This window comes from Citrus clementina, unplaced genomic scaffold (assembly GCF_000493195.1).
Source record: "Citrus clementina cultivar Clemenules unplaced genomic scaffold, Citrus_clementina_v1.0 scaffold_26, whole genome shotgun sequence".
Classification (NCBI taxonomy): Eukaryota; Viridiplantae; Streptophyta; class Magnoliopsida; order Sapindales; family Rutaceae; genus Citrus; species Citrus x clementina.
Window position 1 is genome coordinate 52,584 of NW_006262368.1, and position 17,995 is coordinate 70,578.

Sequence of the window (17,995 nt, forward strand, 5' to 3'; positions counted from 1 at the left end):
TACTTAATAGAGACATTTGAATTAAGTCAATAACTTTCTAATGTCAAAAATATCCTTGTTTTTTAATTTATTTTTCATGCCTATTCCAAAATTCACCCATAGACATTTACTCCACATAATAATCTCATCATTATTTTTTTAGCCGTCATGAAATCCCTCCTCACTTTGATATCAACTCCTCGAGTATTGAAGATCAAAATTACATGCGAGAATTTTGAGATGAAATGGCAAATCAACTGTTTCAAGCATTTTATTAGTTTTTTTTCTTATATTATATACGATAAAATTTGAAATTTATGATATTTTATATATTAAAATTTCAAAATCATTATGTATTCACTTGAATATAATTTTACTTATAAACGTTAAAATATTGTGGTATTTAATATATTATTTATTTGACATTCAAATTTAGTAAGGATACAAATGTAAAAGTACATATTTTCAGTTTTTTAAGTTGAAAAAAAATAATTATATAATTATTTTTCAAGATTCAAACGAAAAAACAAACATATTATTCTGATTCAGACATTCAGATCTATTCAGAATTCAGACTAATTCAGGTCTATTCAGATTTTAAACAAAAAAATCAAACACCACCTAAGAATATGCCAAACTTCAGGGGAGGTTTCTGATAAATCTCTTTTTCTTTTTCCTCCATTCACCATAGGTTCAATTTAGAAATTGTTGACCAAACGGAAGGTTTAGGTTGGTAAACGCACTAAGTGCCTGTTTGGTATGGCTTATTCAAGAGCCATAAATGCTTATTTAATCGCATAAGACTTTTTAAAAATTTTTATGGTGTTTGGTTATTTTTTTAGTAGAGTTTTTTAGCTTAAATAAGCTAATTTACCTCTACTAGTAAAAGCCCAAAATTTAAGCTTTTGGGAGTAGAGGTTAGAGAGCTTTTAAAAAATATATATAATATAAAAAATATCACACATTTTAATGGTTCAAAAGTGTTTTTTTTATTGACAACCAAACACCTAATGACTTTTTGTCCAAAAGCTCTATTGGTATAAGCTCTACTGATATAAACTCTACTGTTATAAGCTATATTTAATAAGCTGTACCAAACGGAGCCTAGGTGTTAATGTCAACAACCCAAGGGGCTTCATGGTCCTCTGGGCCGAAATAATTATTAATTCTCCTCTAGTGAAAATCTTCATCTTGGGACAAATAATTACAAATTGACATTATAGCTGTGGAAATTTGGAGGTGTAATTACCGGAAATTACATCTATTTCAATTTGCTAAAAGTAATGGTATCATTTCTTGTATGGAAAATGGATGATTAGATTTTCTTTTTTGTTATCCGACGAAGGATATTCAGTTGTTCTTTATTTGTTCATAGGCAAGAGCATGAGCATATGCATATTTAATATATGCTTCTTGCATTTTCTAATTAAGTGCTCTCTTTCCTTGCCTTCTTAGTTTTGAAAGAAAGTTGTGAAGCAAAGCAAACCCAGTGAAATACACAGAGCAACAGAACCATCAGAGGAAAAACTAAATAACAGAACTACAATTGAACCAAACAAAATCAAATAAACCGAGGCAACAGATGCCCTGAATCAGGCATCCCTTTTTCTCCAAAGAAAATATGTTTGCATGGGTGGGAACCTAGTAATTGTTGGGGAAAAATTAGGTTTTTAAATTTTTATAAAACCTTTTGAAGATCGCTCTCATATAATATATAAGAATTTGTATTCTAGAAATCGTACCTTGAAAATTTGAGTTTGCTTTTTCCGCTGAAGTGATTTAGGCTCCTAGATCACGATCCGCCACCACCACTCCTGTTAGATCACGATCCGTCACCACCACGCTTGTTAGATCACGAACTGTCTCCAATGATTTTCCAGGTTATGACTCAGGTTCGATCTGCACTTGACGTGTGGGCACCTTTATCACTACCAAAGCAACTAGCACGATAAAATTTTTCTCTCAACAATAGAGAGAAAAATCTTATTCTCCGATTTGTATAAAGTGGCTTCTCTTATTCTTTAGAGAAAATAAGCCTTTTATATCACCCTTTAGTGAAAACCTTAGGCTCCAAATAATGCCCTAAATAAAACTCACGTTACTTTCTTTTTCAATAGGGGACCCACCTTGTAAAATAACATAAGGCCCCTTATACAAAAGCTAATTAAATGGAGCCTCCCACTAAATGATATATTTAGGCTTTTGACCCAAATAGCTAGTTATCTTACTTATTAGTCCAATAGTAGTGCAGTCAATTAAATGAGCTAACCCGGGGATCATTTGGGAACATACAATAGTGGCTACAATAATTAGGCCTGTAATTAAACTAGCCCAAATATTTAATTCCAAATCTACTCCACTAAAAGATTGGAACTGACTTCCATAATTGTATGCTCGAATAATAATTCGTCCCAAGCCACATTGATTTCTTCACTGCACAATCCTTTGTACCACATCGTTAATTAAATTGATATCTCAACTGTCCAATCAATTTAATAACATCTTATTCCTTGATCCTTACTGGTTTTCTCTAATGATCATTTTCAACATACTAAATATGTTGACACACTCTGGCCAGAGAATTCTATGATCAAGTGCCGAAAACCCATCAAGAGATGTGTTGTACAAATTCTATATTGTTAATCCATAACTCCAATACTCATAATTGCTCCCACCAAGATACCGGGTACTCTTGACCACAATGATGTGTCGTGCCTATTGGTAACTCAAATGGAATAACAATTACAATCATGAAATCATAATTAACTCAAGATTAAGATTACAGTAAAATCAACGCCTATGAGATTTAATAAGTCTGACAGTTATTACAAAGTTAATTAAATCTCATATGTGATCCTGTTCAATGTAGTCGTACTACATCAATAAATTCATACATGATTAAGACAAATCATTCAATGAATTTATTACAGTCTATACCTAAATAAAGTGCCCAACTTTATTTATCAACTGCGAACTAAATTTATTTAATCATAAGATAACTTGTATTTATGTCTTCTGTGAATCCACATGGTGATCACATAAATACATATAATATGATTAAATGGACTTTTAATACAAGTATTAATGCAATTAAGATATTTGAATAAAATACCTCATTTATTTTATTAATCAGAAAAATTGTTTATTACAATTAAATAAACACATATGCTTTTAAAGAGCATATTTTCCCAACAGTAATTACTCAAGAGTTGAGGAGTTGGAAAGATTTGGTATTCATATCTTCACAATTCATATGCTTTAATGCAGAATCGACAGCTTTATATTATTTTATACACTTGCACTTGCTTGAGTATTTGTGCCGACATTTTCATACGTGATGGTACTTCTTAGCCAGTAGATATGTTGAAGTACTACAAAACAGAGTATTTGATGAAGTTTTGCTACTTTCGTATCCCTTTTTTTGTTGCATAACTAAATTCTTTATAAACACAAATTAGAAAGCTACAAATAATACAGTAGGTTGAATTTATATGCTTTTATGATTATTTGATAATCTAGTGCTGATCATATGTGATGATAAACTTAGCTAGTAGTTTTATATTTGTTTTCGCAGTTTCCTTAGCGTTCACATTTTGATGAGTAAATTAAGGATTTCCAGATGAAGTACATAATTAGATGAATGCTAAGGAACTGAAGTTTGATTAATTGAAAACAAAAATAATGATGCAGGTAATTGCGAAAATGAACAATGCAGAAGTAGTCCTTATAGTATTTCTAAATTTTCTCTTGAGGTTCCTTAGAATTCCTTAATATTTTTAAAAAATGACATGACGATCTTTGAGTTGACAAATCTTGGCCTGCTGCTTAGTACCCTTCCAACATATAAAGTACTAGATGTTTTACTGAGAAAATGACTAGATCATTTACCAAATTTCTTGCGCATATATACGTATGTATACGAGAAATGGGAATCAATGATTATAAGACCTTGCAATGAGACAATAATACATCATCAAATCTAAAAATACACAAGAAATTCGGGACATATATATAACAAAAGACCTCTCATTGAGTCATACATATTGAGAATAAAATGTCAAAATGCATACAAAGAGCTTATACAGAAAATGAATTTACACATATTTAGAATAAACTGTCTTTGAACTTTTGATGGTCAAATAAAGGAAACAGACAGGATATAACACACATTATCATAGATGTAGCGACACGGTGAAGTAAATCACATGAAGATGGAAACGGAAACCCTTCACAATATAAAATTTGAATAGAGGGGGGAAAAAAGGCTTCATTTGGAATGTTGCACAGAAGAAGAGTGACTTGAATCTCCATCAGTATCCAGACATTCTACAAACACAGTGCTGAGAATTTTAACAAGAATAACAGACAAAATATTGTGCTTCTATACTTGTCACAAAACTAGACCAAATTAGTTCCCTTTTTGGTTTGTGAAAACTTGATATTTTTGAAAATTCTATCCAATGCTTTTAAACAATATTTCCATAATATAGTTGTTCATAGCTAACCTTTGATGGTTTAAGCATTTGTTGTAGGCATGACGGGCTGATTAGATTATTATTTTTTTTTATCCGATGAATGATATTCAGCTGTTCTTAATTATGTGTTAATAGGCAAGAGCATTTTCTTAAGTACTTTCGTTGCCTTCCAAGTTTCCAATGAACAAACAGAGCACAAACAAATTTAACGAAACAAACAGAGCATTTTCTTCAGTGTGCTTTCTTGAGACATTTTGATTTAGTCTCATTATGATTAAAAAGGAAGCTCGCTTCTCGAGACATTTTGCTATAGTCTCATTATGGTTATAAAGAAGCGATGGTCTAGGAGACATATTGTTTTCGTCTCATTTTGCTAGACATCTGGACTTTATGGAAATGAGCATGTTGATCACATTTTCATGTTATTTCCATAATTATACTTGTATACTACTACATGGTCACGTGTTTATAAGTGTCTTGTTATATGGAGCATCCTGTCGGTGCACATATGATTTGATATTTATGGCACATTTTGGACTTGTTTATGTTCTGGGTGATTGCTTGTATTTGACCTTTTGTTATAGTCACATATTGATTAATTCGGTTGTTTTCAAAATATTATTTTATTTTAAATTTATCATTGGAGTGATTTCTGTCGTCCAAGTGGGAGATTGTTAGATTTATTTCTCATATTATGTGGACTGACATAAATCATTCTAATTGTTTTCTATATTTTACCGAATTAATACGTGACTATTGTCAAATATTATGGAGCAATTTTGACATACCTTGTACAGTAGTATATTATGGACAAGTATATCCTTAATTGTGTTATTTTCGCCCATAATGGGATGGGCAATTTTGTACTAACACATGAGGGGTCCCTGCGCTCAACCACTGTATTTAAGTAACTTCAGCCCATTGGAAGTTAACTGTTCAAGAAATCTGTGGCATGAGTGCAGTGCATCTCTCTCTCCCGTTTGTCTCCCGTGTGTGTGCACAGTAAATTTTGAAGCAAGCCGATCCTTGAGCTAAGGAAAAGAAAGCGGAATTCAGAAGCTAAACCGAAGCAGCAGCAACTCTGTTGAAGCTCCATAACAAGCTGCAAGCTCGGATTCATGGGAGATCGTGGTAAATTTCGAAATTTACTACAATATGTGTTTAATTTGGAAATGCACGATTAAAGGGCATAAAGTGTGTTTTTGTTTCATCAATTGGTATCAGAGCCCATGGTTATGCGTTTCCTTGTAAACCATAGTTGTTTTGTTGAAGAAATCTCACTCATGGAATTTTTTTTTTTTTTTCGGATTTTTCGAATTCTTCGAATTTGGACATATTTCCTCAAACAGTTGTTAAATAATGCATGAGTGATGATTTTGGAGCAAAGATATAATTTTTTCGTGTTTTTTGGTGGCCAAAATCGGGTTGGTATGGATGTGGATGCTGTAAATGTACTGTACAATACTGTAGCAACAGCCCGAGGTTGAAGATGATGGGACAATTTCATTTGCATCCCTAAATTTTGTGAATTGTCACTATGGCCCAAAATCTTTGCAAACTTTTCGAAAAGGTCCTTGACCGAGGGTCAACTATGTAAAAGATAAGTTTGGTCCCTTGAATTTTGGGAAATTATAGTATGGCCCAACAGTTTATTTTATTTTATTTACAGTTTGGGCCAAAAGTTTTAATAGTTAAAACAGTAAACATAATTCTGAAAATTTTTCATTTTAGTCCAAAATCCTTTCAATTTTGGCGATTTTTCAGAATTTTAAATTTTAAAATAATCCATCAGTTATTGAATCTTATGGGCATATCATTTATATATTTTATTGAGGCATGTAGATATTTTATTTGATTTAATATCTTGTTAATTTCATTTGACAAAATTTATTTAGCCTCAATTTTGTTAATATACGAAATATATATATGATGCAAAACTACAATTTAGAGTGATTGTGTATCTGCTTATCGTAGGACCAATCATGATAAATTATTTGGTGGTTTGCAATTGATTGTCCATTTACAATTATGAATTATGGATTATGTGATGGATTGTTATTGTTTTGACCAAGATCCATACGGGTGATGATACTGCCCTGTCGGCAAATCACTACTTGGTACTTGGTAGGATGCTTGGGAAGATAAAGAGATTTGTTGAGTATTTTCTACTGAGTGGCTTAATTACCCTGTCGGTAATAGGTCAATGTTGGTGTTATATTCAACTTGTCTGCTTTATCTTTAGGTTAGTGCATTCCTATATTGTTAAAGGATGCCTAACATATTGTGTTGCTATTGGAGAAACTTAGAATGAGGAGCAATTGATTATAGCATGATTTTAATTTTTGCATGCTTGATAATTCTTTTGTTATTGCTTCCTCAGCTCTAGATATTCTCTCCTTTCTCCAAGTAGCCTCCCTCAAGAATTTAACTGGGAAAAATTTTGAGGACTAGCGTGAGTCCATTTTGTTTTATTTGTCTACACTGAATAGAGACTTGGCATTAAGAGTTGATGAACCAGCCAAGCCCTTTTTTTAGTTTTCTGCTGCTGAAAAGCAGAGTGGGCAGCTTGGGATGAATCCAATAGACACTGTCTGGATACAATGAAATACACCATTGATAGAACCACTAGAGATAGCATCCCTGCATGTGATAAGGCCAAAGATTACTTGGCAGCTGTGGGAAGAACCTTTAAGAAGGTAGATAAGGCAGAAAAGGGTAACTATCTGAGGCTGCTTGCTAATACCCAGTATGATGGTGTTTCTGGGGTCAGAGAACACATCCTTAAGATGACTAGTTACCATAAGAAGCTGAAGGACATGGATGTCACTTTGCCTGATGACTACCTGGTCTTCCAAATCCTTGAATCTCTTCCACCACAATTTGGCAATTTGAGAAGCCAATACAATACTCAGAGAGACACTTGGAATATCACTGAGTTGACTGCTTATGTGGTTCAGGAAGAGGAATCATTGAAGAAGGGGAAATCTCACACTGTCATGGTGGCAACTACTCAAGAGAGTGGAAGTGTGAAGAAAGGCTCTTCAAAGGGCAGCAATAAGTTTTTTAAGAAGAAAAAGTTTGGCAAGAAAACTTCACGTGGTACTTCTTCTACCACTTCTGGTTCCACTTCTGAGAGCTTTAAGGGAAAGTGCCACTTTTGTAAGAAACCTGGGCACAAGAGAGCTGACTGCAGGGGATTCAAAGCATGGTTGGAAAAGAAAGGTATTCCTGTAGCCTTTGTAGGCTTTGAATCTAATCTTATTGATGTTCCTTCTGATACTTGGTGGTTGGATACTGGTGCAACCATTAATATAACGAATTCCTTACAGGAATTCAGAAGCAGGAGGGAGCCCAATGAAGGGGAGTTGATAGTTCACATGGGCAATGGAGTGACAGCCAAAGTTGAAAGCATAGGAGTTGTCAGACTACATCTAGCCACATGCCATGTTTTGGATCTATTAGATACAGCTTATATTCCTTCTATTAGGAGAAACTTGATATCTGTATCTATTTTGGATAGATGTGGCTATACTTTTCATTTTGGTGATAGAAAAGTTTACTTATTCCGCAATTCAGAGTTAGTTGGTTCTGGCACTCTATATGATGGCTTGTATATGATTGATTTATTTTCTCGTGCTATTGAATCATCATCCAATGCTCATGTTATGCATGTTGTTAGCTCTAATCGTGTTAGGGTTGATGAAAATTCCTCTATGTTGTGGCATAAACGGTTAGGTCACATTTCTAAACAGAGGATGGAGAGGCTTATTAAAGATAGCATTCTACATAAGTTGGATTTCTCTGATTTTGGCACTTGTGTTGATTGTGTCAAAGGCAAACTTACTGCCAAAACCAGAAAAGAGAGAACTCAGAGGAGTCAACAGGTGCTGGAGTTGGTACATACAGACATTTGTGGGCCATTTACTTCTATTGCCATTGGAGGTTATAAGTACTTCATCACGTTCATCGATGACTTTTCTCGTTATGGTCATGTTGAACTTCTTGCTGAAAAGTCTGAATCCTTATCTGTGTTTCAAGCCTTTAAGGCTAATGTTGAGCTCCAAAAGGGCAAGCAAATTAAAGCAGTAAGGTCAGACAGAGGTGGTGAGTACTATGGGCGATATGATGAAACTGGGCGTAATCCTGGACCTTTTGCTAAATTTCTTCAGGAATGTGGAATAGAAGCCCAGTATACAATGCCCGGGACTCCTGAACAGAATGGAATTGCAGAAAGGAGAAATCGTACCCTTCTTGACATGGTGCGGTGTATGCTGAGTAACTCCACCTTACCAGATTTTCTGTGGGGTGAAGCCTTAAGAACTGCAGCTTACATTTTGAATCAGGTACCTAGTAAATCGGTGCCCAAAAGTCCTTATGAGTTGTGGTCAGGAAAGAGACCGAGTCTTCGTCATTTTCATGTATGGGGATGCAGAGCAGAAGTGAGGCCCTATAATCCACAATCAAGGAAACTTGATCCGAAAACAATTAGTGGTCATTTTATTGGCTATTGTATCGGCTCAAGGGGTTCTAGATTTTATTGTCCTTCCCACACTACTAGAATCATTGAGTCCGATCGTGCCATTTATTTTGAGGATGATCACAATGGTGGGAGTTCTGAGCCTCGCAGTCTGACATTGAGAGAAGAACGTGTGGTTTTGCCTATTCCATCTTTTCCGACTTCTGCGATGGGATTACCACATATTGATGATTCTTCTGTTGATCCTGAACTTCATCATAATATGGAGCCTATGATTGTAGAGGATGATGGTACTGATGTGCCATTGAGGAGATCAGAGAGGATCAGGAGACCTGCAATTTCTAATGATTATGTTGTTTACTTGCAGGAGCATGATTTTGATGCTGACTCTTCATCTGATCCTATTACCTTTCAAGAGGCCATCAGTTGTTCAGAATCATCATCTTGGATACATGCGATGCATGATGAGATGGCATCTATGTATCATAATGAGGTTTGGGATTTAGTTGAGTTACCAGATGGATGCAGACCAATTGGTTGCAAATGGGTTTTCAAAACCAAAAGAGATGCCAGAGGTCAGGTAGAGAGGTATAAGGCCAGGCTTGTGGCTAAGGGTTTCAGTCAAAGAGAAGGCATTGATTACACTGAAACCTACTCTCCTGTTTCTACCAAAGACTCTTTTCGTATTATCATGGCATTGGTAGCTCATTTCAATTTAGAATTGCATCAGATGGATGTGAAGACAGCTTTTCTTAATGGGAGCTTGTCTGAAGATGTATACATGGTGCAACCTGATGGTTTTGTTGAGTCTGGTATAGAAAACATGGTGTGTAAGCTTAAAAGGTCCATTTATGGACTTAAGCAAGCATCCAGACAGTGGTATTTGAAATTTCACGATATTGTCACCTCTTATGGGTTCCAGGAGAATGCCGTTGATCAGTGTATATACTTGAGAGTCAGTGGGAGCAAGTATATCATTTTGGTGCTTTATGTGGATGATATCTTGCTCGCTGCTAATGACAGTAATTTGTTACTTGAGACAAAGCAAATGTTGTCATGCAGCTTTGATATGAAGGATCTTGGTGAAGCCCATTATGTATTAGGGATAGAGATTCTTCGTGATAGATCTAGAGGAATTCTAGGTTTGTCTCAAAAGACTTACATTGATCGCATTTTGAAAAGGTTCAATTTGCAGTCTTGTGCTCCTGGGAAAGCTCCAATTTCGAAAGGTGACAAAATTTCCAAGTCTCAATGTCCCGATAATGATGTAGACAAAGCTAGAATGCAAACAGTCCCGTATGCATCCGTTGTGGGTAGCTTGATGTATGCTCAAGTCTGTACTCGCCCTGATATTGCTTTTCCAGTGGGAGTACTTGGAAGATACCTGAGCAATCCTGGATTTGAACACTGGAAGGCTGCAAAGAAAGTACTCAGATATTTGCGAGCCACTAAAGATTTTGTATTGACATATCAGCAATCTGACTATTTGAATATAGTTGGATATTCTGATGCTGATTTCGCAGGGTGCTTGGAAGACAAGAAATCCACATCTGGTTACATCTTTATGATGGCAGGAGGAGCTATATCATGGAAAAGTGTCAAGCAGACACTTATAGCTTCTTCAACAATGGAAGCAGAATATGTAGCATGCTTTGAGGCTACACGTCATGCTTTATGGATGCAAAATTTTATCACAGGGCTAGATTGTATAGTGGCCGTACCGAGGCCATTAAAGATATACTGTGATAATTCTGCTGCTGTTTCTTTTTCTCACAATACAGGGAGTTCCTCACGTTCCAAGCACATTGATATTAAATACTTGTTTGTGAGAGAGAAAATTGCTCTATCTTGTGTATCAGTAGAGTATATCCCTACAGAACTCATGTTAGCCGATCCACTTACTAAAGCTTTAGCTCCAAAAGTATTTAGGGAGCATGTAACGCATATGGGATTATTTGAATCCACTTATATATGCTGAGTCAGTGGGAGTTCTGGTTTGTATTATGAGTTGCAACTTAAATGAGCTTATGTATTACTCATTTTGTTATCATGCATGCATGTTGTTATGTGATATTGATATGCCATATATTGTGTACACATTTGGCTGCGTATGGCATTATGTATAGAATGAGGATACGATGGTCCGAGACATTTTGCTCAGTCTCAATATGGACATTAAAGACTGAAGCATTATGATTTAGCTTCAGTGTGCTTTCTTGAGACATTTTGATTTAGTCTCATTATGATTAAAAAGGAAGCTCGCTTCTCGAGACATTTTGCTATAGTCTCATTATGGTTATAAAGAAGCGATGGTCTAGGAGACATATTGTTTTCGTCTCATTTTGCTAGACATCTGGACTTTATGGAAATGAGCATGTTGATCACATTGTCATGTTATTTCCATAATTATACTTGTATACTACTTCATGGTCACGTGTTTATAAGTGTCTTGTTATATGGAGCATCCTGTCGGTGCACATATGATTTGATATTTATGGCACATTTTGGACTTGTTTATGTTCTGGGTGATTGCTTGTATTTGACCTTTTGTTATAGTCACATATTGATTAATTCGGTTGTTTTCAAAATATTATTTTATTTTAAATTTATCATTGGAGTGATTTCTGTCGTCCAAGTGGGAGATTGTTAGATTTATTTCTCATATTATGTGGACTGACATAAATCATTCTAATTGTTTTCTATATTTTACCGAATTAATACGTGACTATTGTCAAATATTATGGAGCAATTTTGACATACCTTGTACAGTAGTATATTATGGACAAGTATATCCTTAATTGTGTTATTTTCGCCCATAATGGGATGGGCAATTTTGTACTAACACATGAGGGGTCCCTGCGCTCAACCACTGTATTTAAGTAACTTCAGCCCATTGGAAGTTAACTGTTCAAGAAATCTGTGGCATGAGTGCAGTGCATCTCTCTCTCCCGTTTGTCTCCCGTGTGTGTGCACAGTAAATTTTGAAGCAAGCCGATCCTTGAGCTAAGGAAAAGAAAGCGGAATTCAGAAGCTAAACCGAAGCAGCAGCAACTCTGTTGAAGCTCCATAACAAGCTGCAAGCTCGGATTCATGGGAGATCGTGGTAAATTTCGAAATTTACTACAATATGTGTTTAATTTGGAAATGCACGATTAAAGGGCATAAAGTGTGTTTTTGTTTCATCAGGGAACTCTCAAAACAAAATTATGCGTTTCCTTGTAAACCATAGTTGTTTTGTTGAAGAAATCTCACTCATGGAATTTTTTTTTTTTTTTCGGATTTTTCGAATTCTTATTGACAGTAAACCAAGTGACCCATTCTAAACAATTGAGATGAAATTGTGAAACAACCCACGAGATCAAATAAATAAAATAAGAATTAATTACCAGCTGGGACTTTCTTCTTCAAATTCGTAACTCCAAGTCATAAGAAGCCAATGAAATTAGTCGTAATCCACAGAGTATGACGACGACCCCGCCAACAGCTGAAAATAAAATTCTTATTCATCAATTTAAACTAACTTTATAACAAATATCTTATCGATATTTTATTTAAAAAGAAAAAGCAAATTTTGTAAAATTTTTCCATGGGAGATAGAGAGTAACACGTATATCCGTACCTTCTCAGCATGTAATTGTTGTATGGTCGTGTTAAGATCATTACTAGCCCAACGCCGTTGATTCGATGTCTCTCCATACCAGACGTTTACTCTTGGAGGCGTGCTTGATTCTCCTCTAGTGAAAATCTTCAATTTGGGACAACCAATCACAGATAGATCTTGCAAAGATGGGAATTTGAAGGTGTAATTGGCAGAGCAGAAACTTGTGAGGCTGTCTAAATCACGCAGTTCCAACCTCTTCAATTTGCGGAAAACAATCTCTTCTTTTTCAACCCCGTCTTTGTCATTTATTACCACCTCTGTCATTGCTCTGCATCCGTATACACAAAGTGATACGAGTCGCACTAGAGTTTTTGCTGTGGAGGATGTTACTAAGTGCATCAATTTCTTGCAATCGAAAGCTACAAGTTTTGTTAGGTTCCCAAAAGATACCGATGATGTTGGCAATAGAATTAACAGACTTTGACAATGATATACTCTTAGAATTTCAAGATACTGAAAAATGGGGCCAAATTTGGAGTCTTGTTTGCACAGCTGCTTCAGATGATAGTGCCGGTACAGCTCTAATTCTTTTATCATTGCCAACTTCCCCACATGTTTCTCTAAGCATCCTTCCATCGAAAATACCTCTTCGTGGAATGAAAAATAACACAGTACGAGCATTTCGAGATTGTGAAATCTCTCCAGTACATTCCAGATTGGAAAACAAGCTGAGTCATCAGCAGCAATCCCTAGATCTCTAAGACTGCCAAAAAGGTGTTGTGGGAAATCGGCCTGCAAAATCATCTTCACGTCTTTTCCGCATAGTGATAGTTCCGTCAAGTTGGGTAAGATCTGATCATCATCAATCATAATAACTAATAAGGTCAATTGATGTTTTCTCAAATGATTTTGAGTAATCCAATCATAAGCAGTGAGTTTATAGTATTTGTTTTATATTATATTTTAAAAAAAATTGTATTATTGATAAAATTTATTAAATGATTTTTTATATGTTAATTTTAGAGGTAAAAAAGAAATTAGGGAAAAAAGGTTGATTTATACTGACTCGAAATTATTTTATTGCACAATAATAAATTACTAATTTATTTTGTAAGTTCTTCTATATGGAAAGACTCAAGATTCTTTTACAAATGCTATACCTAAAAAAGTTTATATAATCATTAATCTACCACATTGATCCCTTAGTCTAGACTAGCAAAGATTATTGTATAATAAAAGTTTTCAATTTATTGAGCATTAATTTATCAAAGTTAAAAATAAGCTATAGATAAAAAATCTAGAAAATGGCTTCATACCTTTTCCAACGGCAATAGGGGCTGTTGTGCAGGAATACCAAGTTGATCATTCCCATTATTCTGCGATAAATCTGCCGCGAATATCTTTAATCTGTCACAACGATACACTAAAAGAATTTCTAGGGCGGGCCATTCCGAAGTATGCATTCCAGGGTACAAACATCTAAGTTTTGGTAGATCATGGAGTATCAAAGTGGTGAGCTGTGGAAAGACAAAATAAGGGATCACTTGATCTGCTCTGTTTTCAGAAATGATCTCCTGTAAATCCTCACAGGAGCGTATTTCTAGGCGTTGGAGCTGCTTAAGGCTTCCGATCATAGACGCTGAAAATATGTATTTTAATTTGTGACAACCCCACACAATCAATCATGTTAAACTTTGAAAGTGAGGAAACACTGCCGCTGGAATTTGATTGTAGTGCCAAATCTTGTCGACATTAATTTCAGATATCTCCAAAGCCTCCAAGTTAGGCAACGCAACCTAAAAAGATAAGAATTTCTTGTTGAAAATTTCTCTTTGATTACAAATTAATGCAAGTCAGAATCAATTTCCAACTGACAGCTGAGTATGCATTCTAATTCATACTACTTGTTAAGAGCTCAATTAGTGAGTGCGTGAGATTATTTTTTTCCCCATTGTTTTCATTTTCTTTCAATTCTCTAAATGATTTAATTATTTTCCACGTTTGACATAAGAGAACGCATGATAGAATAAACTCTGTTATATATATATATGAATAAAATGTTAGCCTACGCACCTTCTCATTGAAAAGCAAAGTTGAAATATCCAAAGTGATTTCGCTGGAGCAATACATAGTCGTCGATTCCTCTTGCGACACTTGTCTGTTCGGTGATGCTGAAGGAGTCTCCACCTCACGGCAAAAACTTGTAACCTCTGGAAGATTCCCCAGACTCAAAGATCTTAATTGAGCAAACTCTATCTTCTCAATTGCATTATCAACTTCTTTCCCAATTGCAAAAATCTCTTTCATCTTGCTGCAATTAATAACTGCAATTCTCTCAAGTCTTGGAAGGCATTTTGTAGTAGAGAGCCAAAAGATATTACTCAACTTATCACAATTATATACTTCTATGTTTTTGAGTTCGTTGAAAGACTCTACTTTGAGCCGATCAATACATATCCTCTCCATGTTGATCAAATTGTGAAGGGCAAGTGACTCCAAAAGAGGAAAGGCATCACAAGCGACCATCTCCCTTGAATCGACGATACAAAAGAAGTCAGGATTATTTTGAACCCAGAGGACCTTCAATTGTGAAAAGCCCTCCGTGTCCAAATTGAAAAGAACATTCTCGATGCCTTGCAGCTTGTCCAACCGTAAGTATTGAACGTTATTGATGCCTTGCAATTTCATGGAGCAAATGTCCATAAAATCAAGCTTGAGCTTCAATGCTCTTGAAATCTTGCGATTACTGTCGATCAAAAAGTGCAGCTGACTTTTAAACCAATGTTGTCCAAAAAGCATGGGATGCATGAATAACCCATTTCCAATATGTATTTTGAACCTTTCGAGCTTTCTGGCCAAAAAGCCTTCTGGTAACATACTCTCATTTTTAACATCAATTTCTAGAGTAGTTAGCCGAGGTAAATGCATCAATTCGTCAAGGCTAGCATTACTTCTTTTGCTGTTGGCTCTTTCAACCTCCCATTCAATGAAGCAATTACCCATATACAATTCTTCTAATCGGATTAAGCTTGATATGACATTTGGGGCAATAACTTTCAGACGGAAACAGTGTTAAATCTAACAGCCTTAGCTTAGTCAGTTGACCCAGTGCTTTAGGCAACTCTACAATATCAGATTGCAAAAAGCTAAGGATTTCTAGATTTTCCAACTTTCCAATAATGGCTATGTCTATGCCTCCGAAAATGCTTTGATTAAGACAAAGTGTCTGAAGATTTACTAGAAGACCAATTGAAGATGGCAATGACAATAACCGCATTCTAGTCAAATCCAAAACCCGAAGCTTTTTCGTCCTTTTGAAGAAGTTCTCGGGAATATTAGGCACAGCAAAAGAGTTCTTGGGAGACATGAATAGAAGTTCAAGTTGTAGAGATTCCGACCCTTCAGGAATGTCATTAACAATACTATCTTTAAAAGAAATTGCAAAATATTTTTTAATTCATCTGCATTTGGCCATTTCCAATCATCCTCATTTCTCACCACAAATGCATTCATGTCACGAAATGCAATTGAAATGGCAACATCGCGAACAACATCGTGCACAGAAATGTATTTACTGCCACCATCCTCAAGCAACAAACAAGAGTCTCTTAGTTGATGGACCCATGCATGTAATTTGTTATGTGCATCTTCTAGCTTATGGACACTTTTAAATACACCCAAGCCCATGCTGTATTTGAACAAATCCATAATTGGTGCTGGCGTAATAAGACTACACAGTAAAAAAGTTTTCTTGAGTTGCTCACCTCTTAAGTACTTGTAACTCAGCTCAATTGTTGAGTATGCCTCTGCTGGTACTCCTTCGTCGAAGCTTGCCTCTGAAGGCGTTTGGAGTTCTTGCAAGGCATTCTTCCACACAGGCAGCTCTTTTTTTCTCAGTGCCTTTGCTACTGTGGTTAGGGCAATAGGCAAACCTCCGCATGCCTTGGCTACACTTGTTGCTGTAGATTTTAACTCACGATTTTCAACATAATCACCAGCCATTATCTTGAACAATCTCCAGGCTTCTTGTTCATTTAAAATGCCAATCGAGAAGTTTTTTTCAGATCCCATCCTTAACAGCACATCAAGATCTCTTGTTGTGAATAATAATTTACATCCTCTGTGCTCAACTCCAAAAGGAATGCCAATAGTCCCCAAATCAAGAGGATTCCAGATGTTATCGAGAATCACAAGGATCTTCTTCTCATTCTTCAATCTTTCATATAGTCTACTAGCTCTTCTAGACTCAGCTTCCTCGGACAACTCTAGGCCTAACGTTTCCGCAATTTCCTCTTGGATCTTTCTTATGTCTGGACATTGGGTAACCTCCGAAAAAACCACCATATCGTAAAGCTTGTCTTCAATGGCTCGCCTTGCAAACTCCTTCACCAGTGTCGTCTTTCCAATGCCGCCCATGCCGTACACCCCAATGATGCTGACATCAACATCGATCAATGCATTTTGTATGGCCTTCAAAGTAGAAAGTCTTGATTCGAAGGCTTCGTAGCCTTTGTGAGACTTGAGCCATATATCCTCCGGAATGGTACGGTAGGAAATTCCATCAACAAATCTCCCAGCTTCTTCTCGGAGTTTAACAATGGCCTTCACCTTTGTTTCTGCTTTCTTGCTAAGCTGATAGCGGGTCTTCAAATTAGGACACAAGCCCATGAGACATCGTTTATTTGTTGTCTTCTCATCATCAATGAATTTGGCTGCCTGCTCAATGATGATGTTCGCACTAACCAGCCACTTCTCAACCTTCTCTTCAATATTTTCCCCTTTTCTTTCAGCCTCAGAAACCCTGTGCTGAATGCTTCTCCTTTCATCCTTGAGCTTGTCTATTTCTGCCTTGAGTTTCTCAACGTTGGCTTTATAGTTACGCAAATAACCAAGTCGGCGTTCTGTTGGAGGAGCCAAGCATTTCACAAATTCTAAAACAATAGTAACAATGCTTTCCACCATCCTGGATCCCTTTTCTTTTTTTCGAAGTTTCTGACAAGAAAATAAACAATGAGCGAAACACAGAGAGAGTGAGGAGAAAAAGAAAAAGAAACGCAAAGATGGACAGTTTATCTGGTTGTGGAAGCGGAGAAATGAAAGAAATCGTAATAGCTGTTATGGATCTGCTGAGAAGATGGAAACAAGGAAAAGGTTTCTAGTTCAACAACTGGATTGCGAGCGGAGAGACTAATTAACAAAGACTGGAGATTACAACAAAGCAGATGCCAAGAGAAAAGTTGATCCAGTGAAATTCAAGAGAGTTGACAGCAAAAGGGAGCAAAGATTAATAACAAAACAGCAGTGACTACAATGAACAAAAGCATATGCGTTTCTTGATTGAGAATGAGTGCAAAGAATGATCCTTAATCAATAAAATATCTAACAATATCTTCACCGAAAGTTTGAGACATGTGATCCTTATTCCACTTCGTCAATTACACTCCAGACCAATGCTGCCGTCAT

General features: G+C 35.9%; 2 protein-coding genes across 2 annotated transcripts; one reads left to right on the forward strand and one right to left on the reverse strand.

Moving 5' to 3' along the window:
- The first annotated feature begins 7,012 nt into the window (after nucleotides 1-7,012).
- LOC112100707 lies at nucleotides 7,013-7,885 on the forward strand. The gene is made up of 2 exons (XM_024190014.1): nucleotides 7,013-7,676; nucleotides 7,784-7,885. Exons 1-2 carry the CDS (start codon nucleotides 7,055-7,057, stop codon nucleotides 7,810-7,812), a joined length of 651 nt encoding a protein of 216 aa, XP_024045782.1. The 5' UTR covers nucleotides 7,013-7,054; the 3' UTR covers nucleotides 7,813-7,885.
- A 4,488-nt stretch (nucleotides 7,886-12,373) lies between these two features.
- LOC112100704 (disease resistance protein At4g27190-like) lies at nucleotides 12,374-17,494 on the reverse strand. The gene is given in 6 exon segments (XM_024190012.1): nucleotides 12,374-12,415; nucleotides 12,551-13,384; nucleotides 13,849-14,328; nucleotides 14,606-15,602; nucleotides 15,604-15,991; nucleotides 15,994-17,494. Coding segments are annotated over 6 exon segments (4,242 nt in total).
- Between the last annotated feature and the right edge of the window lie 501 nt (nucleotides 17,495-17,995).

What these genes read in the sequence shown, in the direction of transcription:
- LOC112100707 (XM_024190014.1), top strand. Translation starts at nt 7,055, where the DNA reads ATGAAATACACCATTGATAGAACCACTAGAGATAGCATCCCTGCATGT. An exon ending in AGCATGGTTGGAAAAGAAAG is followed by an intron (nt 7,677 to 7,783) that starts GTATTCCTGTAG and finishes AATTCCTTACAG; the next exon opens with GAATTCAGAAGCAGGAGGGA.